General features: G+C 44.6%; 1 protein-coding gene across 2 annotated transcripts in view; it reads left to right on the top strand.

Annotated features, from left to right (window-relative positions):
• GYS2 (glycogen synthase 2) overlaps positions 1-25,105 on the top strand; it is a 589,778-nt gene extending 564,673 nt beyond the window's left edge. For both annotated transcript variants that reach the window (XM_078674071.1, XM_078674070.1), the window contains one exon: positions 23,671-25,105. In XM_078674071.1, coding sequence (XP_078530197.1) covers positions 23,671-23,898 — 228 coding nt within the window. In that variant the 3' untranslated portion in view covers positions 23,899-25,105. The remainder of the gene's footprint in view (positions 1-23,670) is intronic.
• Positions 25,106-25,897: the final 792 nt, after the last annotated feature.

Here is a 25,897-nt window from a genome sequence, read left to right as displayed (position 1 = left end):
ACCCCCTTTTCTGAATCGTTTTTGGCCACTATAGGTGAGGCAGGGTATACTCAGACATGAGTCCCTTGCTCACTGCTCCATCAGGATTCAAGCAAGCCGGGCCGATGAGGCTGAAATGCCAGAAACCGGTCCCCGGTAGCTTGTATCCTTTCTGGTGAAGAATTGGCTTGGTAGTTTGGTCTGCCCTGTTCCCATGATGCACTGGGCCAGGGACAGACTAATTTGCATATAGCCAGGTTCTGAGCTGGGATGGGGCAGTGAGCTAAATAACGGTGATGGATCAAGCCCTGATCTTTGGACTGGGTAAGAGTGGTCTGCTTAATTCAGACACTCTGTTCATCACCACCCCCTTTTCTGAATCGTTTTTGGCCACTATAGGTGAGGCAGGGTATACTCAGACATGAGTCCCTTGCTCACTGCTCCATCAGGATTCAAGCAAGCCGGGCCGATGAGGCTGAAATGCCAGAAACCGGTCCCCGGTAGCTTGTATCCTTTCTGGTGAAGAATTGGCTTGGTAGTTTGGTCTGCCCTGTTCCCATGATGCACTGGGCCAGGGACAGACTAATTTGCATATAGCCAGGTTCTGAGCTGGGATGGGGCAGTGAGCTAAATAACGGTGATGGATCAAGCCCTGATCTTTGGACTGGGTAAGAGTGGTCTGCTTAATTCAGACACTCTGTTCATCACCACCCCCTTTTCTGAATCGTCCACCGATAAGGAGGGTGATGATGAGATCTTGGTCAGTCTGGTTATATGTCTATTGTGAACAGTGGTGTAGTTTCAGGAGGTGTTTGGTGTATGACTCCCCCTCCAATTAAATGCATACTTGTCTCAGTATTTGAATCTGGAGGAACTGCGTCGGATCTGCTATGTCTGTATATATCTGGCAGTGAAGGACAGTAAAAACAAACTAGGCTTTCATTCACTTTTAATAGGTGTGGACGGTCGAATGCCTTACCCCCGGATGCATCTACTCTCTCAGGCCATAGTAGGATGTTTTTACACATGGAGGAGTACATTTTTCTGTAACTGTGTAAAACTTGTGGTCTATCTTACTCACAATTGGGCAGGAAGACCTTGAGTTTGGCAGACAGGGTATGCCGTCACCGTTGCAATGGAGTACCTGTGTACCAAACTCTAAATCAGTCCCAGAGACCCTCCTTAGGCAAATCAATACTGACCCTGCTCCTCCTGGGAACAATCCATCCAAAATCAAGGCCACCTCGTCTATTCACCCTGTTGCCCACTGCTTTTTCAGTTGGGATATTTGGGTTTCACTGACCCACCGCTTGACTCTCACTCACTAAGCTACACCATGAGGGAAACGGCCTTTACAACGACTCATTCACAACAAAGTACCTGAACCATGATTGTGAATAGCAAAGACACATGGCTGTTCAGTTAAACCGCCAATGAAGCTGGGGAGATCGTTTCACAGAATATACACTTTCTTAAACAGAGTTATATTTTACTCTGCTTCTCCTCTCTCCCCCCCTTCTCGAAAGAACTGGTGCTCGTATCTGGCAGATCTCACTTTGGCCGGGTGCCTTTCTCTTTTCGAGCTGGTAATAAAATAAAAAACACATCTTGAGTAAGTGTGGTTTAGGGTCATTGAGCAACCTCAATCCTAATCTAACCAGGGTAAAGGAATCTGTGTACAAGTTCAGCCTCACAGTTAAGGGTGAGCGCTGATACATTGTATTGCACGCTGAGCAGTCTGCTTTCCTGCACTCTCTTATCATAGTATACCAGAGTCCCTATCCAGGGTTAACAGCTTCACAACCAATTGAGCAGCTGTCCTCACAAACTATGAGGAAGCATTGCTGCAGCATTCAGTTTTCGCTCAAGCTCTTAGTACATAAGATAAACACTATAGCGTCAGGTATGATGGCCCCATACAATCAAAACCTTTGCTTTATACATACTTGCAGGCTCATGGAATGAGTTCCATGCGGAGCCTGGCTTTGGCCATGGTAATTTCTTTAGTCGTTTCCATAAAGTACTGTAGTTCTGAGGGATACTGCATTGCACAAGGCTGCAGTAACCCAGCCCACTGCTACAGGGACTTGGCTGGTCAGGCAGAAGCAATGAAAATAGCAGGGTGCAGCAAACGACCCCTGTTGTGAGTCTCTAAAAGAGGTATAAAAAAGCTCAGGCAAAAGCGACAGTACATTTTACATAACACAACCGAGGGCCTCATCTGCATTGCTGGTCGGATCTGAAGACCCCTCATTTATCACAGCAGGACAACAGGAGCTACATGAAAACGGGGCCTTGTGAGGATGGGCTTAGTCAAGCTGTGGCCGCATGGCTTGGAAAAGAGTGCGACGCTTTTAAAGAATTGGCCATCATGCAGCTGCTTATATTCGGGACTTTGATGATAAATCGGTAAATATTTGCCATGATTCTGGGTGAGAGGATGGGGCACTGTAGCAAAACCTGCAGTCAGGGAAGGAGGGGTCAAAGCAGGTGGGATGATCTCATGGGGCACCCTCTGATTGAAGGATTTTATCATACCCAGGGCTGGCTTAAGCGATGTTGGCGCATGGGGCAACAATAATTTTTGGCGCCCCTACACCATATGACCACCACTTCAGATTGTCTCACTACCACTGGACAAAAGTGCCCCTCTTCTATCTAATGATAAGTGTTGCTAAACATAGCGCCTCCCTGAGGTCAGGGCCCCTCTACACAGTTCAGGGCCCAGTGCGGCTGCACCAGTCGCACTGCCCTAAAGCCGGCCTGGTCATACCAATTGCTAGTTTTTGGTATTCTGGATCGCCTTGTGGTACAGTCAGATGCTTTTTAAATAGAGCCAAAATTCTTTATCTTGATATTATTTGCCGTTCAGCTTTCAGGCCATCTTCCTATCTCTTGAATGCTTTTGGTTCAAGGCTATACCAGTGGTTGTGCATTTATATTTATACACCTTCATATTGCGCGCCAAAGAATCCATGACTTCCCTAAAGTTGCTGTAAAAAATGATCGCAATTGTTCTACAGGGATATTTTGTTTACCCTCCTTCTAGGTTAGAATAAAAAACTGGCCTTAAGCCGCAAGTTATTTCTGGGTTCTTGGCCCTAAATAGAATTTTAGAGAATAACGGTCTAGCCCGAATAATGGTAGTAGGCTAGTGTTGAAAATGCTTAGGTTGCTCTTAAATAAGATATCTGCTGATTGTAAGTCGGAAACTCAATTATTCATGTAACAAACAGGCACACACGTCATTCTGAGAGGTGTGTTAAATATATATTAACATACAGTCCCACTGGCCATTGAGATGTCACGGTGAGCAGGGGCAAGCACTTGAGGGACATAATGAATTATTGTTCAGTTCATTAAAACTTACAATTTTATCAAGAAAATCGTAAATTTAAAACATCATCGAATAAAATCGATCATTTGCATGTATCTTTACTGCCTTCCTTCCTTTGTTATAAAAAGTTTTTGACGCACCTTGGCACCACAACAAGGACGTGATTAAAAGCATGAATCATGCATGCTAACATTTGTAAACCAAGTAATCAGGTTAAACCAAAGCCAAAAAGGTATTTAAAAAGAATATACGATGTAAGTATCGCGTGGTAACATTGCTATTGCGAGTACTCTAAAAAGACCAATGGTGACTTGGCTTGGTTTCAAAATTCAATACTCCATATGCCATACGAAAGAGTCAGCAGGCCTACTATATAATAGCTTTGATAGATAATGCACAAGATACTCTTGATAAAGTGCTTGGCTTATTTTCCAGGTATTACAACTAGTTACCAAACTAAAAAATACAAAACATATTAGCTTGACCCATGTGAATATTCTGGATAGAGGTGCTTTGTGCGTTTAAAATTGAAAGGAGTGAACAATATAATTAATTTATGATTGGAGCTCTGTTTCAAATTCTCACGGAGACAAGACAGCGTGATTGTCCTAATTTCAAACTTCATCACTCAGGTCATGCTGGAAACAGCAAACTAACAATCAAATGACTATGTTAGTGCAAAATACACAAGGAAAAGCGCCCCGTGCTTGCCCTCGATTTCAAATCATTGTGCTAAAACCACAAAAAGACAACCACAAAAATAAACAGTGCAAAGGTTAAAACATAATTGCTATCCTAGTGTGCTCGATCCAGGTTAAAATAATGTTTGGTTGTTTACTTTGGATCTGCCTTCAGGCAGCTCAGGAATGAAGATAACTGGTCGTAAGAAGTCACCATAGCTGATCTTAGTGCAGCCGAAAGGAGCTCCATTATAACTCTGTCTCTGCTCATTTTAAATTTGCAATGCCCATAAACTGAAAGAATTTCCCACAGAACATCGCATCCTCTCTTAAGCAACCCTTTCCGTTCTGCCTTTAGAGCTGGACGGGTACAGACAATATGGCAAATGTCTTCCTGTGGAAAGTTACAAAGGAGACACGAGATCTCAGAAGTTGACCTCCTCCAAACAGGAATTAAATCATATTTGAAAAATGCCTAGCCAAATTCTCAGTAGCATGAGCCTAGTGTTTAGACCAATCAAGTCCCCCTAAATATGTTTGAGGAGTTCATATGAACCTACTATCATCCATGAATGGGATCTTTTAGACAGAACAGCATTGCCCATTAGGGATGACATCTTTTTCCCAGATGAATTTTTGACTCTGTTAAATGCTGGTTGTTAAAGGGTTAGACCCCAATGATCCTCTGACTTAAAGGTGGTTAAGTTCATGTTTAGATAATCATAAGCCAAGATGTTTCGTGGGTCACCTATGGCTTTCCACACAATAGAACTCAATGTAGGTCTTGGATTGGTTTTTTTAGCTTAAAAATAAGGCTCTGTTTCTTGACCCCCCCTGTGAAGATTTGAGCTCACATACATTTCCTGAAGATAAGTTGACAAGGAAGATTCCATGATATTCGAGGTAAAGGGGGGCAACCATAGGCCTGTGGGGTGATTCACAAAACCGTCAGAACTCTCTGGCATCATTTCTTCTGAAGGCTTAAAGAAATGTACACCAGTACAGGTCGGACTCAGTCTTGGCTGACTCCCAAATGGCATTTTTGTATGAAGATCTCAGCTTTGGGAGGGACTTGCTTCGTAGGGTCAAATTTGGGCATGATTCAGCTTCTTTTTAGCTGTAATAAGTTGGGCTGAGATCCTTCTGGCCATGCTCGTACTAAAGCTGAAACGTTTGAAGCCATTTGTGCATGTTTTTGGTCCTCCAAGAGTAATTTAGAGAGCTGGGTCCACTGGCTCAGTGGCTTGGAGAATGCTTCACAACACCCTCCCATTGGAGCCTGGCTTTGAGTTCCACTTTCTCGATGGATCCTGTTGTCCAATACAGCCTTCTATAATTGGTTGGAGAAACTATGCCGATATCCGGCTGGGCTTAGTCATGCAAGGAGACATGCAGGCTTAAATTGATTCTCTGCGGTTGGTGATCACTTTCCAGCCTGTTTCCTAAGGCATAATAAGCTACCATACCAAATAAATGGTGAGACACAAGAGTGTAGCCAATAATTGAGTTAGAGGTTCCCAACTGATGGGTTAGCAGTGCCGGGATATCTGGGTTGTTGGGACCATTCGAGACTCTCAGACCCAGATGCTCCACATCCCCAACTAGTATCCTTTCTGTGTGTACAAGGTTGAAATGGGAGAATGTCCCAGATCTATTCAAATGTTTCTACCATTTGATCCCGTATTGTAGCTTGCGGCAAATTTATGTTAAAATTGCCAGTCATTAATATGAGGCGCTAAAATCATACCAGTTTGAGTAGTTGTAAAATCCAGTAAGATGTCAATTGTTTCTTTACTTCTAGCCAGCAAGGGATGTATATAACTGGTTCAAATTAGTAGAGGAAGTGCACTTATTAGGGAGTATTCCAATAATTTTATTACATGCAAGTTAGGGTGGTCAATGATAATCTCCTCGATTTTAACATTAAGTTCAGCTGCTACATGGATGGCAAGACCTCGGGCAGGGCAGCAAACTGCCTGTGTATGGGTTTTGACAGGCAGTTTACTAAAGCCTGCAAACGCTGGAAGGTCTAAATGCTCTAGGGCCCAGGTTTCTTGAAAAATCAGAACACATGAAAAGCTTTGGTGTAAGCTAGAAAGGCCTCATATTCCATTTTACCAGATAGTCCCTCTATATTCCAGGCACAAATTGAGAGACTATCCTTTGGGTAACAATTAGCTACAGAGTTACCCTGTAAATAATTCTGGCACCTGTGTGAAACTGGTAGTAGTGCACCCGGAAGCCAAGACCAATCCATTGGGGCATGTTGAGGTTGTTTCTTGGGCAGTGCAACATTGCCATGTCCATTTATGTTGTTAGCTTGACCCCATGTCATTGATGCTGAATGACTCTGAGCCCCTATAAGAACGGATGCTGGTTGAGAGTGATCATTGACTTCAAGCCACTTGGTCCGCTCTTGTTGGCACTGTTTTCCTGAGTAACCTGGGGAAAATTACATTTTCTGGGGTTACGGGACAAAAGAAATTGAGGAAAGGCTTCAATAACCTCACGGGTGATCTTGATGCCCCAATTGGTAAATGCCTGCTTCTCCGCTCACACCTGCTCCACAAGCAGCTCTGGAGCCCAGTTGATAACCGTTGATTCTTCCCTGGCAGGTTTTAAGGTACTTCAGAAGGTGAATGAGTGGATGTTGGATTATTTGATGTGCCTTAGAGAAGAGATTTGTTGCGCCATGAGGCGCATACTACCTCTTTTAATTTTCTCAAAGTGCCCCTCAATTTGTATTTGGCTGTCAAAATGAAGTTACAGAGTTTTTTAGTAGGGCTGACAACATTCACCGTTGATCGCACAGTATGAGGTAAACTAAGTTCTAAAGGAGGTTGTTGTGTAATGATAACATGGGGAGTAGGTCTTCCATCACTGCTTGCAGTAGAAGAGGATGAATAGACAGGCTGCTGAGTTAGCACCTGAACTTCTCTATGGCTTTTTCGGTAATGATTTGTTATCTCCATTACGACCACCGAAAGTGGGGGTTGATCTAGCTGAATGAGTTATGTGTCTGATGTGTTGGCTGTAGTAGTGGCTTGATTATTAACTGGTCAGATTCCCTATCTTATGCTCATGTCACATGTAGCGAGGCCAGTCGGTTGATGTCTACAGTGAAGAGAAAGACATGTTGTGTCTTTCGGTAATGGTTTGGAGATATTTGGGTTAACATCAGTTTCTTTAATAGTTTCTATAACAGTGTCTTTAATGGTGTCTCTGAAGGTATTAGCTAATCCAAGCAAATCCTCATTCTTTTCTCAAGTCACCGGCCACCTCTGGGGACTTAAAAGGCGGTCTGAAGATGTCAATCTGCACCTTTGCAAGGCCTTTAGAAGCCTGTTTATTATGGGATTTCCTAAGACTCTTGCGCTGTCTTTTCATTGGCTGTGTAATTACTACAAGCAAGACTATTGCTGGAACAGGGCTTGAGACAGACTTGCTGAGCAAGAAATTAGTAGGTGCAGATGTAGTACTGCAGGTTTTTATGCTTCTATGGAATAGGGGAGAGGATGTAGCCTTACGGCTAGAGCAGTCGACCTCGGAGCTGGGGAACTGGATTTGAGTCTCGGCAACGATGCTCAACATCCTGTGATTATGGGCAAATAACAATCTACCTGTGCCTAACAAAAATGAATGTGCCCATCTGTTACGAAACTGGTGCTCAAGTAATGCGTTCTGATATCTTCAGATCTAGTTCGCGCTATATAAAACAAAAAAATAAAATGTAAAAAGATACAAGTACAATAAGTGCCAAGATGCAGATATCATTATGCAAAACTAGTAGATCTAGCAAAGAGCAATATCAGTTCATGAGATGCCTTCAAGTCCAAAATTATTTATTTTGGAACCCCCTACCAGAACATATGGAAAACCTCAATCAATCTAAGACTGGAGGTGTAACTTATAATATTTAGGAGAGACCTGGGGACCCCTCACTTTTTTTTAAATTTATTTTTATTTTTTTAACAGAGTTTTATATAGCGCGAACTAGACCCAAACTGAATCGGGTATCAGAGCGCTTTACATAGCACCAGTTACGTTACATGAGGACACGCATTCATTTTAGGCACGGGGAGATTAAGTGATTTGCCCAGAATCACAGGAGGTTTTTGGCGTCGTTACCGAGACTCGAACCCAGATCCCCAGGTCCGAGGTCGAGCGCCCTAGCCGTTAGGCCAGCTCCTCTCCCCTTGTATCCATATTTTGATAGGAGCCTGTTACTCCCTTCGGTGCAACCCCCAGGCCGTAACCCAGTATGCTTCCAGCCCTCTGTCATGACAAAAGCCATCTTTCATGGACTTCAATTAGGGGCAGCAAGGGGTAGTAGGTGCTAACTCTCACAGTAAATTTGGCAGAAGGGATGGCTCCTTGGTTATGGTGGAGGCAATGCTGAAAGGCAGCAGATGAAAAATAAAATAATAATACAACTATTTAATTATCATTTTATTTTTCACGTACTCATCCAGACCGCTGAGTCTAGGGTGAGTTAGGCCATCCTCTGCATCTCATCATCGGTAGCAGCCAGGGAGGATGAGTTGTAGGTGCCCTGTAAGTGCGCCTGTCGGTTTGGCAGGCTGTCTTAGGATGGCCAAACCAACATGCGCACTTTGAGCTCTCAAACTGAGCTGTGTTGCACAGCCGGGTGGAAAACAAGGTCAGGGTCCCAGGCCCTAACAGAGTGTCATTTCAGTCTGCTCAGACAAATCCCGGAGCTTCTCTCATGCTAGGGAATAGCATGAGAGCAGCGTCTGGATTGGGTAGAGAGGGGAGCAAAGGCGCACCTAAGTGGTGAGAGCAGAGGAGCATCAAAGTGGTGTCCGGCAGAGTCATGTAAGTCCTTTTCAAAATTATTATTCCCCCTCCCCGCGCTACCCCACCAAGTGTTACTGGCATCAGCCGCCACTGAAATTTGGTAATCCTGGCACTTCTATTGCTTCAAGGAGAAATGTTCCTCTGTGGTTTCTCAGTAGAAAGCACTGTGGCAGCGTTCTGGGCCAACCCTCTTGCAATTTGTCCTCAAATTAATGTTTCTTTTCCTGCCTGAGAGGTGATGGGAGTTAGAATTACATCAAACAATTTCAATTAACAGTGTAACCCATTTGGCTACACAATAAGGACCAGGAATCAGTGACTATGGTTAAGAAGGTTACTTTATTACCAGTTAGCAGTCGAGCTAAGTGTACACGAATCTTAGTACCATGCTAACAAGATACAGAAAAACAACTGGGAAACCTAACCTTCTAAAGAAGTTTAGGTATACCAGTATGAGACAAACAAGTAGTTCAGTCACAGCAATACAAAAGATCAATAACAAAATTTGGTGCTCAGAGAAGAGTTTCTGATTCTCTCTTCTATACATGAGTAAAATCTAAAATCATCTATGTTAAAGTCCAAACTAAGACGATGGTTCGATACTCTAAGGGATCTCAAAATTCAGGGAAATGCAGAAAAATAGAAAAAAAATGGAAAGGTCGGGGAGTAAAGGAAATGAGAGAAGGTGTCAGCATCTCAGAAGCAGTGTCGGCTTCTGTTCAAGGGCTACCGGGCTCCGCCCCCTTTACTGTCACGGTCAAAATTAAAGCAATGCAAAAGACGAGCTATTTTGCCTGGGGGGCTGCTGCTGCATGCTGCCACTCACAGTGATTGTTGCTGGGTGGGCCCAAAGTCTAAAATATTGGCAGGGCTGACGATCTCACAGGCCCTGAGGCCTGTGAGGTCATCAGCTCTGCAAATACATAGCCTTGTAGACCAGTCTCCACCCCCTGATGACGTTGCGCTAAAATTCACCCCAGGCGTTTTAAAATGAAGCCCTGTAGTGCGGGGGGCTTCACATCAGTCAGGGAGAGGAGAGGATGGTCTCTCCACCCTTTCCCAACTCGTCACAGGGTGGTGGGTGGGTCCCCTTCTATAACGAGTTGGGAAAGGGTGGGGTTGAGACAGCAGGCAGGAAGCCAAGATATCGATTCTGCGCAGTTTATCATCAGGATTTTTGAGTCGAGGCTTCAGCTTCCCGCGCTGCAGTTAATGTAGGATGTCATTTGAGCTGAGGTGTGTGTTAAGTTTCAGTGCCAGCCAGCAGACCCATGGCAATGGTGTTGCACTATGCAGGTTTGTGTATCTCATTGAAGTAATTATCTCCTTCGTGCCTTTCAAAACAGCAGCTGTTCTGTATGATCTTTAAATACTTTTTACGAACTCCCAAAAAAAAATCATTTATTGCCAACAATTATCTATCTCTTTTTCTTTCCTCTCGTTTTCAAAAACATCTATCTGAAAACCTCACATTTACTGGCACCTCCAGTGCGCAACTTCTTTCAAACACACAGTTCATGCTATAGCAGGATACCACTACTCTTATACAGGCGTCTCCTCCTGACCATAATTATTAATGATGCTGGTGGCAGCGTGTGAGTTCGTCAGTCAGGGAGAGAAGGCCTTGTGCAACTACTGGGCCTCGCTATAGCCATTAGTTGTCAACCCCCAGGACGGTTGCGAGTTAATCTACAACTAGCGTTCAACACATTTTCCCCAATGCTTGCCAGATGCCAAAGAAAAAAGAATTGGAATGGTTGAGTACTGGCTCCAAATATCTATGCAACAGTAATGCCTCATAATGGAGCCAGCTCCACATGTTATCCTTCCAAAGTCGATTGTCAGCGCTACTACTTTGGGTTGATAACGCATAAGGGGAAGATTTGCTAAGGTGGCGCAACACAACTCAAAATGTAGTAGTGGTTTTACAATAATCTGTTATAAAAGACCTGGCTGTTCGAGCAGTAGCATACCCCTCCCCCCCAAGCGCCTTGAGACCCTCCCGAGTGAGTAGTGCGCTATACAAATGGCATGATTGATTGATTGATTGAAAAGCCAGGGAACACAGCGCAAAATTGAGTTGTGCCATGCGAAGAACAGCGCAAACATTCCTAAACTTAGCCTTCGGTATCTGGAAACCAAGAGACAATGTACGTTTTTTGTGTTCTATAAATATTACGAATAATATTAGGATGATTAATCAATATTGTGGTTTGTGTGAGGTCATTGTCACTGCAGGTCTCTCTGAGCTCCCAGAATAGAGATGCCTCCCGTGTCCTGGGTGACTCCGTTTCGAGAGGCATGTACTGGATGATCAAGGATTACTGGGCAACAGCAGGCTTTAATTAAACTGAAGATAAGCAAAATTAATACTACCATGATGGTAATCTGGCGGGCTAGCATAGGATGCCGCCTTCCTCATAATGTGGCTCAGTTTTCCAGTGAGCCGAAGGCTTGTCTGGTGAGGGTCGCATGCTTTCCTGGTGATGATTTCTCCCTCCTTCTTGTCCCATGATGTCTGCGTCGAGGAAGCCTGATGGCAAGTACAATCGGCCTCTGTGCTGTGAGGTAGATCTGCACAGCAGAGTAATAGTAAAATGATTAGTGGGAGTTTGTGTCATTAAATCAGGGAAGGAATAAGGCAGATAATGGCCAGTGACTAGAGGCTGCACTACAGTTTTAAATCAGGTTTTTTCATCGAACTCTCCAGCTACCCATAAATATACATCCTGTCTTCAGCTGAGCTTACTAAATTAGAAACTGTTGTTTGTTTGAATGAATGTAGCTATAACAAAAATTAAAAGAATGTAGTTGAGACCTAAATGTGTGTATTTTCAGAATTTATAAGCTGATGCTTGGATGAAAAAATGGCAGAATTTTTTTTTAAAGAATATTGGATATTGCAGACAGTAATAAATCAGGCAGGATTTGGGAAACGTATTAATAAAATTACTAACATGGCGCCAGAGCTGTTACATATTACCAACCTAGAGTCATTCCACATTGACAAACACTTTTTCACAATACTGCTGGCATCCCTGTCTGATGAACTGAGATGTACACTGTGGGATTTCATCAATCAATCAATCAATCAGAGCATTTGTATAGCGCACTACTCACCCGGAGGGTCTCAAGGCGCTGGGGGGGGGTCCGCTACTGCTCGAACAGCCAGGTCTTGAGCTGCTTCCTGAAGGCGAGGTGGTCCTGGGTCAGGCGGAGGTGGGTCGGAAGGGAGTTCCAAGTCTTGGCGGCCAGGTAGGAGAAGGACCTTCCTCCTGTGGTGGCTCTTCGGATGCGGGGGACGGCGGCGAGGGCGTGGCTGGTCGATCGAAGCTGGCGCGTGGGAGCGTAGAAGTTGAGGCGGCTGTTGAGGTATCCTGGTCCTTGGTTGTGTAGGGCTTTGTGTGCGTGGGTGAGGAGCCGGAAGGTGATTCTCTTGTTGACCGGGAGCCAGTGCAGGTCTCTCAGGTGTCCGGAGATGTGGCTGCGGCGGGGGATGTCCAGGATGAGTCGTGCTGAGGTGTTCTGGATCCGCTGGAGTCTCTTCTGGAGTTTGGCGGTGGTTCCGGCGTAGAGGGAGTTACCGTAGTCCAGGCGGCTGGTGACGAGGGCCTGGGTGACCGTCTTCCTGTTCTCCGTGGGGATCCATCGGAAGATCTTGCGTAGCATTCGCAGGATGTTGAAGCACGACGAGGAGACGGCGTTGACTTGTCTGGTCATGGAGAGGGTGGAGTCCAGGATGAAGCCCAGGTTGCGTGCGTGGTCTGTTGGTTTGGGTGCGCTGCCCAGGGCGGGGGGCCACCAGGAGTCGTCCCAGGCGGAGGGTGAGGATCCCAGGATGAGGACTTCCGTCTTGTCCGAGTTCAGTTTCAGGCGGCTGTTCGACATCCATTTGGCTACGTCTGTTATCCCTTCGTGCAGGTTGGCTCTGGCGGTGGCGGGGTCGTTAGTGAGGGAGAGGATCAGCTGGGTGTCGTCGGCGTAGGAGATGATGTTCAGGTTGTGCTGGCGTGCGATGGCTGCGAGGGGGCTCATGTAGACGTTGAAGAGAGTTGGGCTGAGCGAGGATCCTTGAGGAACGCCGCAGATGACTTCGGTGGCCTCCGATCTGAACGGGGGGAGGCGGACTCTCTGTGTCCTTCCGGCGAGGAAGGAGGTGATCCACTCCAGTGCCTTCTCCTGGATTCCGACGTTGCTGAGGCGCTGTACTAGGGTACGGTGGCAGACAGTGTCGAAGGCCGCGGAGAGGTCCAGGAGGATGAGGGCCACTGTTTCTCCGTTGTCGAGCAGGGCTCGGATGTCATCTGTAGCTGCGATCAGGGCGGTTTCGGTGCTGTGGTTGGTCCGGAAGCCAGACTGCGAGAGGTCGAGGGAGCCGTTCGTCTCGAGGAAGGCGGCCAGTTGCTTGTTGACGGTCTTCTCGATGACTTTGGCCGGGAACGGGAGCAGCGAGATGGGGCGGTAGTTCTTGAGGTCGGTAGGGTCTGCTGATGGTTTCTTGAGTAGAGCGCTGAGTTCGGCGTGCTTCCAGCTCTCCGGGAAGGTGGCGATGTCGAAGGAGGTGTTGATGATGTCCCGCAGGTGGGGTGCGATGACAGCGTCGGCCTTGTTGAAGACGTGGTGAGGGCAGGGGTCTGTCGGAGATCCGGAGTGGATGGAGTTCATCGTGCCGATGGTGTCTTCGGTGCTGATCGGGGTCCAGGCGCGGAGGGTGGTGGTGGGGGGCGGTGGTTCGATCGTGGCATGCGTTGGTTGAGTGCTGAAGCTGTTGTGTATGTCCGCGATCTTGTTGTGGAAGTAGGAGGCGAGGGAGTTGCAGAGGTCTTGCGAAGGGGTGATGTCGTTGTTTCCGGCGTTGGGGTTGGAGAGCTCTTTGACGATGTTGAAGAGTTCCTTGCTGTTGTGTGCGTTGTTGTCCAGTCGTTCCTTGAATGCGGTTTTCTCGGTGGCGAGCTTGAGGGCAGTCATGTTGTCCGGTGTTGGGTCTCTGCGCCAGGTTCTCTCGAGTGCTCTGCAGTTCTTCTTGGAGCTCTTGAGTTCGTCGTTAAACCATGGGGCTTTCTTGCTGCCGGGTCTGCTCGGCGGGGTCTTCAGCGGGGCGAGGTCGTCTGCGCAGTCGCTGATCCATTTCGTGAGGTTGGTGGCTGCTTGGCTGGGGTTCGTTGTGCTGGTGGGAGGGTTCTTGCTCAGGGAAGTAGTGAGCTGGTCTGCAGTGATCTTGTTCCAGCTTCTGCGGGGGGCCTGTTGATGGTGATGGTGGAGCGTGGTCTTTTTGTATCTGAAGTGGACGCAGCTGTGGTCCGTCCATTGGAGTTCCGTGGCGTGGCTGAAGGCGATGTCCTTGCTGGAAGAGAAGACCGGGTCGAGCGTGTGTCCAGCGTAGTGGGTGGGGGTGGTCACCAGTTGCTTGAGTCCGAGGTTGGCGTGGTTGTCCAGCAGGGTGGTGGTGTTACTGTCGTTGTTGTTCTCCAGGTGGAAGTTGAGGTCCCCGAGGAGGATGTAGTCAGCGGAGAGGAGGGCGTGTGGGCTGACGAAGTCGGCGATGTCCTCGATGAATTGTGTGCGTGGTCCCGGGGGTCTGTAGATGAGGGTGCCTCTGAGGGTGGTCTTGGGGTTGACGTGGATCTGGAAGTGCAGGTGTTCGGCGGGTGCGAGGTTGTCGTCGGTGTTGGTCGTGATGCGGATGGTGTTCCTGTGGATGATGGCGATGCCTCCTCCTGTCCGGTTGACGCGGTCCCTCCGGATGATCTTGTAGCCGTCCGGGATGGCGATGGCGATGTCGGGCGCTGAGGAGGCGTTCATCCATGAATATGGTTTCCATTAATGTAACCGTCTGATGTGGTCACTTTCACAACACTGTATTAGTAACTTGGGATTGTTTTCATTAAATATAAGTAGCTCTTACTACAGAAAAGGTTGGAGACCCCTAATTTAAATAAACCAGTGCTTTGATATGTGAAACAAAAGGTGCTGGGGCATGAGGTTTTATTCAGAGGGAAACCATTGGTACCAGAGTGCTAGGGCTCCATTGTCTTGGTTCTGCCTTATGCCTCTTTGGTTTACTGCCAGACACTCACTTTCTTTTTGGCTTGGTCTTGCAAGTTTTCTGTTGTCCAGGCTTTTTCTTTGGTGCTGTTTTTCCTTCTTTCTCTTCTTCAATCTTTCCCCCAAAATTCCTAGCCTGCTTCACACATTGCTAAAGATAGAAGCCAGGCTTGCCTACTAAGCCAGTAATTTTTCAAGGTATTTGGAGCATTCTTGTACAAAAGCCTATGAAAGGTATTGCTTTTTATTCACTTTATTTAAAAAATTTGTGCTGGAAAATGCATCATTTTATCCCATTTTAGAAAAAGAGATTTGCACCAAAAATGGTGACTGACTGTGCAAAAAAAGTAGGGCCTCCCCCTTACCCAGCCCCTCAGGGCCTGGGCCTAGCCCAGCCACACCACTCTCAAACTTCACCAGCCGCCACTGCTCAGAAGCTCGGTCAAGAGTCTTCTTGGGTCTGGGGAATTTGAGTGTTAGCCTAAGCCACACTCAGCAAAGAATCAAAGGGAATAAACATAGAGGTCTCAGGTAACACCCCTCTGTTTGCATCATCAGCAGGGGTGTAACACAGGCCCACGCAGCCCCTGCGGTGCGGGGGGGCCTCTAGCTCCAAGGGCCCCCCTCGGCACCGCACTGTGGCCGGAGAGCTCCTGATTGAGCCTGGAGGGGCCCCCTCTAAGTACCGTGCAGGGAGGCCCCCTCACCTTTCGTTACGCCAGTGTTCATCAGGGGTTCCAATGTCCTTTTCCAGTCTCACACTGTAAGCTGCAAGATTTACAAAATGTCCCACACTGAACATAGGAACATCATCATCCTTGGTCACCCAAGCCGTGTCGCAACAGTACTGAATAGGACTCTTCAGTTAATGCTCTGGCTCTCCATGATCCTAATCAAGGTCTTCTCAGGCTCTCTCTCCGTCGCTATCACAGCACTGTACCTATTATCAAACTAACAATCTATGTGCACGCACATGCAAGGAAAAAGCCATGCAAGCGGAAATGGAAAACCAGTATTATATGCAGAAAGGAAAACGGACATAGTCAGGACAACTTTAGAGCATTAAATCAATGGTTCACATTTTAATATGTGTGTGCACTTTTTAAGACAAATTAATAATATCTGTCAGTACATTAGATTCATGTGAAAGTTCATAAAGGTAAAATTGCTTGGAATATTCGTCTTTAAATGGGACTAAGAACTGCATTCAAATGGAAAGGTAAAACAGTGCACACATTTCATAAATCCATTGTCGGTCAAGAAAGCGTCTCTGCAGAGATGGTGTAACAAAATATAGCTTACATATATAACAGTCTGGCGAGTGTCTTTGACACCCCACAACTCACACACATTGTCAGACATTAACATACAAATACAGAACTGCCCAGTTCAGGTATTGGATACTGTGGACCTGTTGACTCTAGGCATTGGCTAAGAGTTTACCATCAACTTTGTTATCAGCCCACAGCATTTCACGAATGAAAGAATTGTAAAAGTAGCTCCACTCATACACTTTTATATTTTTACCCCAGACCCTAAGCTCCCGATTCACACTCCACCTCTATTTACTCACCCCTGCAACCCTAGTTTGCCCTTTGTTACCCAGTGCTCCCCACTTCCCAGTCCTGCTTTCCATTTGCTTTTGAGTGCCTGACAGCTGTGCTACAGGTCCACTCACTTCAGTTGCTGCATTTCCGCACCAGTATTTTTATTTTTGCTTCACAGTTCTAAAGTAGGTGTCAATGATAGAACAGTAATGTAAAACAACCAAAATGGTTCTGGTGAATCACAAGGCATGCATGGGCATGTGTGTACTCTGTGGTCATGATTGAAAGCTTCACATTTTTTAAGATGCCTGTCATATGTGTGCATGCGTCTTGACACAAGCATGCATTATGTTGCGTAAGCATTCAAGGCAGTCATCTTGTAACTATTAAAAACCATTCCAGGAAGGCCACTTGCATGCTTCACAACACATTCATATATGCATTGTGGCTCATTAGCCATCATTTTTGCTGTTTATTTTCCATTCCTCCATGGCTGCCTACCATTTTATAATGCAACACACGAAGATGATTGACGGAATGATGAACATTGTCAGACATTCACCCCCAGTCACAGATCTGGGTTCAATCCATCAATATTTTGCTCACCACGACATTCCAGTTTGGACTCATTCATATGCAAATCAGCCTTTATGGGAGCAGTCGAGCCTAAATTGCCTGGCCATGTCCTCTCTGGACCAGAAAACAAACATCATCAGCCAGTCTAGCTTGAAATCTGTGGTGTAGTGAGCACGGGACCCCCGTATGGCCATAACCTCCCACTTAGGGTAAAAATGCAACTCAAAAAGATGATGGACAGAATATTGAACATTGTCAAACATTCACCCCCAATCACAGATCTGGGTTTAATCCATCGGTATTTTGCTCACCACGCCATTTCAGTTTGGACTCAGCCATATGCAAATCAGCCCTGACTCTGTTCCCCATGGGAACAGTCCTGCCCAAAATGCCAGGCCAGAACCTCTGTGGACCGGAAAACAAGGATCCTGAGACCGGATTTCGAGCATCACCCCTCATCAACCAGGCTAGCTTGAAACCTGCGATGTAGCGAGCAATGAGACCTATGTCAGTGCCCACTTAGGGTGAAATTGCAACACCAAAAAGATGATGGACGGAATGTTAAACATTTTCAAACATTCCCACCCAGTCACAGATCTGGGTTTAATCCATTATTATTTTGCTCGCCACGCAATTCCAGTTTGGATCCAGCCACATACAAATCAGCCTTGACCCTATTCACCATGTGAACAATCCCGCCCGAACTGCCAGGCTAGGTCCTCCCTGGACTGTAACACAAGGATCCTGGCACCTGTTTCGGGGAATCACACCTCATCAACCAGGCTAGCTTGAAACCAGTGGCGTAGCGAGCACAGGACCCATGTCTAGGCATACCCTTCCCACTTAGGGTGAAAATACAACACAAAAGTAGGGTGGCAGCTAGACATGGAAGGGTGATGAGGGAGAGAGTAGTGTGAGGGTGAGATAGAGAAAGAGAGCAATGCTAACCCTGTGATCCTGTTTAGTAGCTGTGTGTGAATCTTGAACTTTCCTCTTCATACCTGTGGTTCCAGGAACTCTCTCTCCTGGATCCCAAGAGATGAACTGCAGCACCGATTCAAATGTCACCCTTCCTCAGCTCAGGGACCTCAGTCTTAGGGCAACCAGAGAAAAGCACCAACAGTAAAAGCATTCCAAATGAACTCCTACTCATTTATGGGGAGCTGACCCTGACCCCTCCAGTAAACCTGGCCTGAGGTTGAAATTGTGGAGCACATTGGCTCGAGTACCATTCTAAAACATTTTAGCCAGAATTTTCCAAAGAGAAGGACTTCCCAAATCTGTTATAACTGTCAATGAGGTGCAATTTTTGGCTGAGGCATTTGAAAACTTCCTGAAGCACAATGGTTTTAAACACTGTACCACATCACTCTATTGTCCTGCTGGCAATGGTGCAGTAGAACAATGTATTAGGATGATTAAGGGAACGATACAGTTGGCTAAAAACAATGGTATGGAGTGAGGAATTGAGTTGTTCTGAACTATTTGGGCATTCAGCAAAGAGCCATGTACCACAACTGGACATTGTCCTTTTGTAATAATGAGGGTTAGAATGGCATTTTCCAAAAATAGTATTTGATGGATACCTAAAACATAAAAAGTGGTTTGGGATCCTGAAATGGTAAAAGGAAGGATTAACAAGGCTAAGCAAGTATACAAGGAATATTATGATGGCAAACATGGGTGTAAATCTGCGAATTTGCATGTGGGAGATATGATAAAGGTCAAGAGGACTGGTGTTTTGAGAAGTGGGCTCAACAGATTTTGAAAACCTCTTAAGGTTGTTTCAAATGTTACAATGCTGCTTTATTAAGCAATGGGAAGGTTCAACATATGAGTTCTTTATATGTTTGTAACAAAGGAAGTGTACCGAATGTCGAAGAAGGAAAGAGAACATTTGATTGGTTGGTTGATGAAGGGGGGACACAAAAGGAGGAGACGTTTTTGCACCCTAGTATGGGAGTGCGATTTCTCTTGTAGAAATGTCTAGTGGAGTTGAGAGCAGAACTGACTGGAGGTTTGGTAGAATGGTAAGGGAACCAGCATGGTTGAATGAGTACATATGTGAGTAAAGTATTACACTTCCTTATTAATGCAAACATATTGGGTCATATTATGCAGGATGACCATACACTCTTACTCTGTTTTATTTAATGTTGTTATTATAAAAGAGGAAGATGTGTTGTGATGTTAGTCATGTCGTTAGTTTTGAGTGGAATGTTGCATATGTAGTGGGGTTGGATGACTTCAAGGGGAGAATGTAACTATGTATTGTTATGGAATGAAGTCAGGGTCAAGAGCCGGATGGTCGTGGAAGCATCTGCCGGTGCTTGTACCAGGACAGATACAATAAAGTTATTTGAAGGAATTTGTGTGAAACCTCTTCTCTACACATAGTATAGCAGTACAAGATTATCAAAGGAAAGCCAAAACAAATTATTAAATGTATCCATAACATGTAACAGATGAGGACGTAAGTAGCAATAGTGCAAAATATAGGAAAGACAATTTGATGGTGAGATTGGAAGTTACGGTCCTCCTGCCTATAATGCAGGAGGAATTCTAATTTCTCCAATCTAACCTACACTAAAGAAAGCTAAATACAGTTGTATTAAAATTATTTAATTCATCAGAAGACAACAGGCATGCATAGGCACTGAAAATAGGAATTCTGGGCGTGCTCAGCGCCCCCAGAAATAATCGTGCTGTAGTTCAGAAGGTGAATGTTTATGTTTGTTTATGCTTATAGGATTTAAAGAGTGCATGGCTACCCGCAGGCATCCCAGAGCTATAACATGCATGAACAGCTATCTGAAGTGAGAGTTAAGGAACCAGCCAAGTTTCTTTTTAAAAGACTGTTCGTTTCCATTCCGTCACAACTCTGGTTCCAGGCTGTTCCAGAGTTTGGGCTCAAGATGGGAGAATGATCTACTGCCCCACCTTGATCTCTTCATTCTGATAGTGCTCAGCAGAACATTTGACCCTTACCTAAGACAGAGGCGAGGAGAGTAAGGGGAGATCAAGGTTCATAGCATAGCTGGACCTCTGCCATACATGGCTCTGTGCGCCAGGCGGAGTGACTTAAATTTGATCCTGGTGTGCACAGGGAGCCAGTACAGCTCTCTCAAGGATGCTCTGACTGACTGGTCCTAGATATTTTGAGAAGCAGTCCAGCTGCCGCATTCTTAACCACTTGTAGTCTATTGGTGATATATTTAGGTGACCCAAGGTACAGTGAATTGCCATAATCGAGTCTCGAGACCACCAAGGCTTGTACCACAGTCTTTCTTGAATTCTCTCAGATTAGACTCAGGATTTTCCTGATCATCCGGAGTATACCAAAACAGTTACCCGCCAGTTTTTAGGCTTGCGTCTCCATAGTGAGATTCTGATTGAGCCACATGCCCAGATGTTTTATAGAACATTTCTGAGTTGGGGGGGGACCGCAGTTTGCTGTCAAGGGGATCGCTGCCTCAGGGCTGAAATTACTGCCCAGGATCATCAGCTCGGTTTTATCCCTGTTCATCTTGAGACTACAATCAGCCATCCAATTACCTATTTTTTTCCATACACGCATTAGCTGCCTGGGGTTGGAATTGATAGAGTCAGCTATTGACACCACTAATTGGGTGTCATCAGCATATGACACAATGGAGAGTCCAAAATCCAGTACTATATGGGCCAATGGGCTCATATAGATTTTAAAAAGTGTTAGACTCAGGGAGGATCCCTGAGGCACTTCCCAAGGTGCTGAAAGAGTGTCTGACAGGATTCCGGCCTCCATACATTGAAAGGATCTATAATTCAAGAACAATCGCCACCCATTGGTTGGCTGTGCCTCTAATCCCAATGTTTTCTAGCCTGTTGACAAGAATTGTATGGTCTACTTTGTCGAAGGCCACGCTTAGATCTAATAACACCACCGCTGCGGACCTTCCCGGATCTAAAATGCTTTTGCATTTTTCGGTGACCATAAGTAGGGCTGACTCCGTACTATGCTCTGGTCTAAAACCCATCTGGGTCTGGTGTGGAATGCTATTTTCTTCCAGGAACTGTGAAATAGCACTGTTCACATGCTTCTCTGTGATCTTACCCAAAATTGGCAGTAGTGAGATCAGGCGATAGTTTGCCATGACCGTGGGGTCAAGGTGAGTTTTTTTAAATAACGGTTTTACAATGGCATGCTTCCACTCCTTAGGTACTATCCCTTCTTCAAGAGATAGAGCGATGAGCTTGATCAGTTGGGTTAAAACACAATTCCCCCCTTGAGCAAAAATGAGTAATAAGGATGGCTGTACATTTTGTGTATATCTTTTCATATTTGCCGTGTGTTCAAAGACAAGGCCAAATATCAGGGCAGGTCTTCTGACAAATTGCCGCTTATTTGGAAACTGGAGTGTACTTTTATTTCTATGACTGCAAAGTGAGGGAATTTTGTAAAAGTAATCCAGGTGACAATCTGCAGGGATCCACGCAGTATGAATGGAAAGGCAGCAGAATGTCAGTTGTTTTCTAACACTCAATATTTAAATATTAGGAAATTAACTATGCGCATATTTCAGATTATATCAGCAATTAGGAAAGCACAAATGCAGCACTTTTTAAAAATTCTGAAGTGTGATGTAAACAAGGACTTTAATAGGATCAAAACTAAATAAGATACTTTTCCTAGTGATGCACAAATGCTAAACATTCCCTGAAACATGATTTATACACATGCGCTTTATACTTTTACCAGTAAAACTGCATATCTATGCAAAGTTAGTGGCCATTTCAACTGAAAATGTGCTGTCCCTCATTGACAGTGCGCTACTTCGTGAGTGCCCCAGAATGCACCACCAGCTACATACTACACCCATACTTACCACCGTCCTGCGGAATGGGTATGGCACATTTGCTACACTTGTCTTTTTTGTATGATGCTTTGATCGTTCATGATTCCTATGACTTCAGTGATAGAAATTGGCAACATCCCACTCTAAAAATTGTTCTAGCATCACAGCAGCCATGGTGTTTTCAACATAGGTATTGGTTTACTGCATTTGGCTCATAATCCATCATCTACTGCATAATTTGAAGATTAAAAAAACTGTTTTGTTTCTTTATCAAACAGATTACATTTTACTAAAAAGCACTATAACGGATGCAGTGGCAGACACTTTTACAAGGTTAATTCTTCACCTTTCAGTTTCTGTGTGCTGTATTTAGGTATTCAACTGCTACTAATTGGGCGAATGTTTACCCAGAGGTTAGTAATGTGTTTATAAATGGCAAAATAGTGAAATAACACTACCACAGAAAATTCCTCATTATGCCACATCATTTGCCAGTTTATGCCACTTGATCTGACTTCAAAAAATCTACTCGTCCACTTCCTTTAGGAGTTAGTTTTTATCAGTGTGCAGTATTTTAGGGCCTATTATTTCGTCCTGGTGAGAGAGCTCAAGTTGTAAAAGGGCAGGTGTTCTGTTCATTCAGAAAGCAAATGAACCCCTAAAGATGCCTTTAAATCTTGTTTTTATCTTGTCACATTTGCTGTGTATTTAAAGACAGTGGTAAAATGTCAGCATATGTCTTCTTACAAATTGCCTTGTCTTTCATTCTGGAGATGAATGTCGACTAGTCTTTCTCAGACTGTAAAGTTATGGGATTTTGTAAAGTGAACTGTGTGACAATCTTGCTGGGGTAGAGGGAGTGTGAAATAAAAAGATGCAGGGTGTCATCTTTTTTTCTAATACACAACATGCAAATAGTTTGTAATTGAACTGTACAATTATTTCAAGATATGTCAGCATTTAGGAAAGCAAATTTTTTGTAATTCTGAAGTGTGATGGAATCAAAGATCTTATTAGGATGAAAGCAAATCAGGACATTTAACCTTGTATTGTGCAAATAATAAATATTTGCTGAAACCTGATTTCCAAAAATTATCATTTGTACTTTATATAGTTTTATTGGTTAAACTGCCGTTCAATGGGAACATTTTAGGCCATTTCAAAGGAAAATGGGCTGCCTCTTAAGGGTGGTGTGCTTCCACATCATGCTTTAGTGATACAGTAATGACAAGCATGAGTTTTGAAACCGGAACGGAGAAACATTCCTGCATCCGCCCTGATGACCAGGCTATTAGTGATCTATGAGGCTAGATTCTTTTTATACATGGGGAAAAAGTTTATTCTTTTAAATCTAACAAGTATTTTTTGTACATCAGAACACCTTAACTCCCATATTTGAGGGTGCTCTCATATGTGACAATGAAAAAAAGGCGGCTTGGTGAAATAAAATATATGGCTAGGATCACACAATTTAAGATCAGTTTATGGGTCAAGAGTATTGTAGTTAGGTCGAGTGGCTTATTCAAGTCACTAGACCGCCCGGTCTGGTAAAATATTTATATTTGAGGCCTGATAATTTAATCAACCCTGCTATGTGATTTTGTCCTCCATTTCCGTATAATTTGAGTGGCCATCTTTCAATAAAAGAGATGTTAAAGCCTCAAAGATGCTTATCAGAATGTGCAGAACTGTATGTACATTTAATTGACAACATGATAATATCCTTAGACCTTTTTGAGGTAGGCCTAAAATGGAAAAGTACCCAGGATATTAGGAGCCACTGTGTTTTAATGTGCTAAAAAAGTTGTTTCCTTTTTTCATATTCTTTACCTGAGTATTTCTCTTCCCAACAGACTGAGGGGTTCCGATTCCCGAGGCCTTCCTCAGTTCCTCCCTCTCCTTCAGTATCCTTACATTCTAGCCCTCATCATAGCGAGGAAGAGGATGAGGATGAAGATGAAGACGAACGGTATGACGAAGACGAGGAGGCCGAAAAGGACAAACAGAACTTCAAGCTCCCATTTTCCCTAGGGCCGATGCCGAAAGGAAAGAAAAAGCAGCATGGAGAGTACAGAAACTGAGTATGAAAATGCCATTCAACCACTGTGGCTGCATGTTTATATTAGATCTTTGTAATGTTAGGAGCTCCATTGAAGACACTACTGGTGGAGGATCGAAACTAGCTGTTCTACACCGTCAGTTCCAACATTCTAATGTTTGTCTTCTTGCTTCTTCCTGTTTAATTTAGATATTCCTGTTCTCTGTGGGTGGAATACTCGACGAGCATTTTGGACCTTCTGCAGAGGACTATATAAGTGGCTAAAGGCTCTCTCTCTCGTTATAGGTCCTCACCTGCTGCTCAGAACCATAACTTGGGAACAGAGCCTTTATCAACTGGTATAGCCCTTGGTAGAGGATTATAATGCTACTGGATTAGTAGTAAGGCAAGAAAGACAGCTATTGGTTAAAAAAAACACAAGCCTTGCTGCTGGCATCTGATAATCCAAATACATTAGTGCAGTTGCAAGATCTCGTTATCACCTTTCAAAACAGCAACAGTAATATCAAGTACATTGGAATGCATACTGGGTGATATAAACTTTTGAACTAAGGCTTATTTTATGCTATTTGGTCAGCAGTGTGTACAGATGATGAAAGGGCTTGGTTACACCTTGTCCTGAGCTGAAGGCTGTTCTTGGGATTGTTCTACTCTTACACTCGTTTCCCATCAGAGTCTTCCTGACGACACTCTGTCCTTCCAGGAACTCTTTCATTCGAGACCAAACCTTCTGGTTGGTAATGTTTTTAAGTAGAGACAAATGTGGCTTTCTTTTTGAATGTGTGAGCTGCTTCTAAAGCCCCCCTCGAAGAAGAGGCTAGAAAATGGGTATTTACTGATGGTGTAAGAGCAGTGCCATTCTAACTAGCCCCAATAAACGTTGTCGGCTGAAGTCCCCTTTCAAAAGGGTTAACAATCTGACTCGTTCAGCAGCAGTTATCTTTGGCAGCAGCTCTCTCCAGCAGATGCTCCCAGGGAGGGGGTTGTACTGAACATAGTTTCACAAAGCTGGTCTGGGTAGAATGTGGGTTGGGTACATTCTGAGAATGTAACTGATCATGTAATCATAATTTGAACTCCGAATTTATTTGGATTTGAATTTTTGGGGAAGTGCGTGAGTGTCTCTTTAATGCTCAACAAATGCCATTAATTTAGGATCTATGTACCATCAGGTTGTTAGGCTAAATAAGGTGAATATGCAGGAAAGCGAGTTTTCCAATCAACATCGAAAGTAAAGCCAAAACACTGTTCAGATAAAGAAGTCGTGGTGTCCTATTCTACAAGCTGTAATGTCAGAAACAGCGCAAGGTTAGGGGAGACATATTTGGTCGAATAACTAGGAGACATGGATGCAAGTCCCCAGTGTAGTGTGTTTCCATTAAAGCCTAGAACTAGAACAATATAACCCAAAAATATTGCACTAGAAAGACTGTGACACATATTCAACTAGGTTGTTTGGCAGAGCACAAGCTTTATTGACCTAACACGACAGCATGACCAAAGCTCAAAGTTAGGTAGAAGACCTTTGCCGTGGGATAACTTGGGTGTCATGGGCCCTGATGCAAGCAAGGAAAATGGGTCTGATTCCCTTATTAGGTCAGTATTAAACTACAGAGCTAATTGTACTGCAGACTGCAGCGGGCCACTCAATCCTTTGGACCCTGGGGTCATTACACCTGCTACATAATAGATCTGCGCAGGCTAATAGGTTTACAAATTCCACCGTTCTGCCCTTCTCTCTTCTCTTTTGCTATCCTTTGATACTCTTATTTTCGACCTCATTTTCATTATCTCCTCCATATCCTCTTCTTTGTCCTGACTCCTTTTCTCTTCTTTCTCTTACTTCTTATCCCAGTCCTCTCTTCTCTCCCTTGCATACTTATTTTCCCACATTCTCCTCCCTTGCCCTTTTTGCTCTCCTTTACCTCCCATCATTCTTTCATTCTCCTATTCTGTCACTTTTTCCTCTCCTGCTCTCCTTTTTGTTATTCATCCTCTCCTTTCTCCATTCCACTTCTTAC

Source organism: Lissotriton helveticus, chromosome 1_1 (genome assembly GCF_964261635.1).
Source record: "Lissotriton helveticus chromosome 1_1, aLisHel1.1, whole genome shotgun sequence".
NCBI lineage: Eukaryota > Metazoa > Chordata > Amphibia > Caudata > Salamandridae > Lissotriton > Lissotriton helveticus.
Note: the sequence above shows the minus strand (reverse complement) of the source record. Positions and strands in the feature narration are given on the sequence as shown.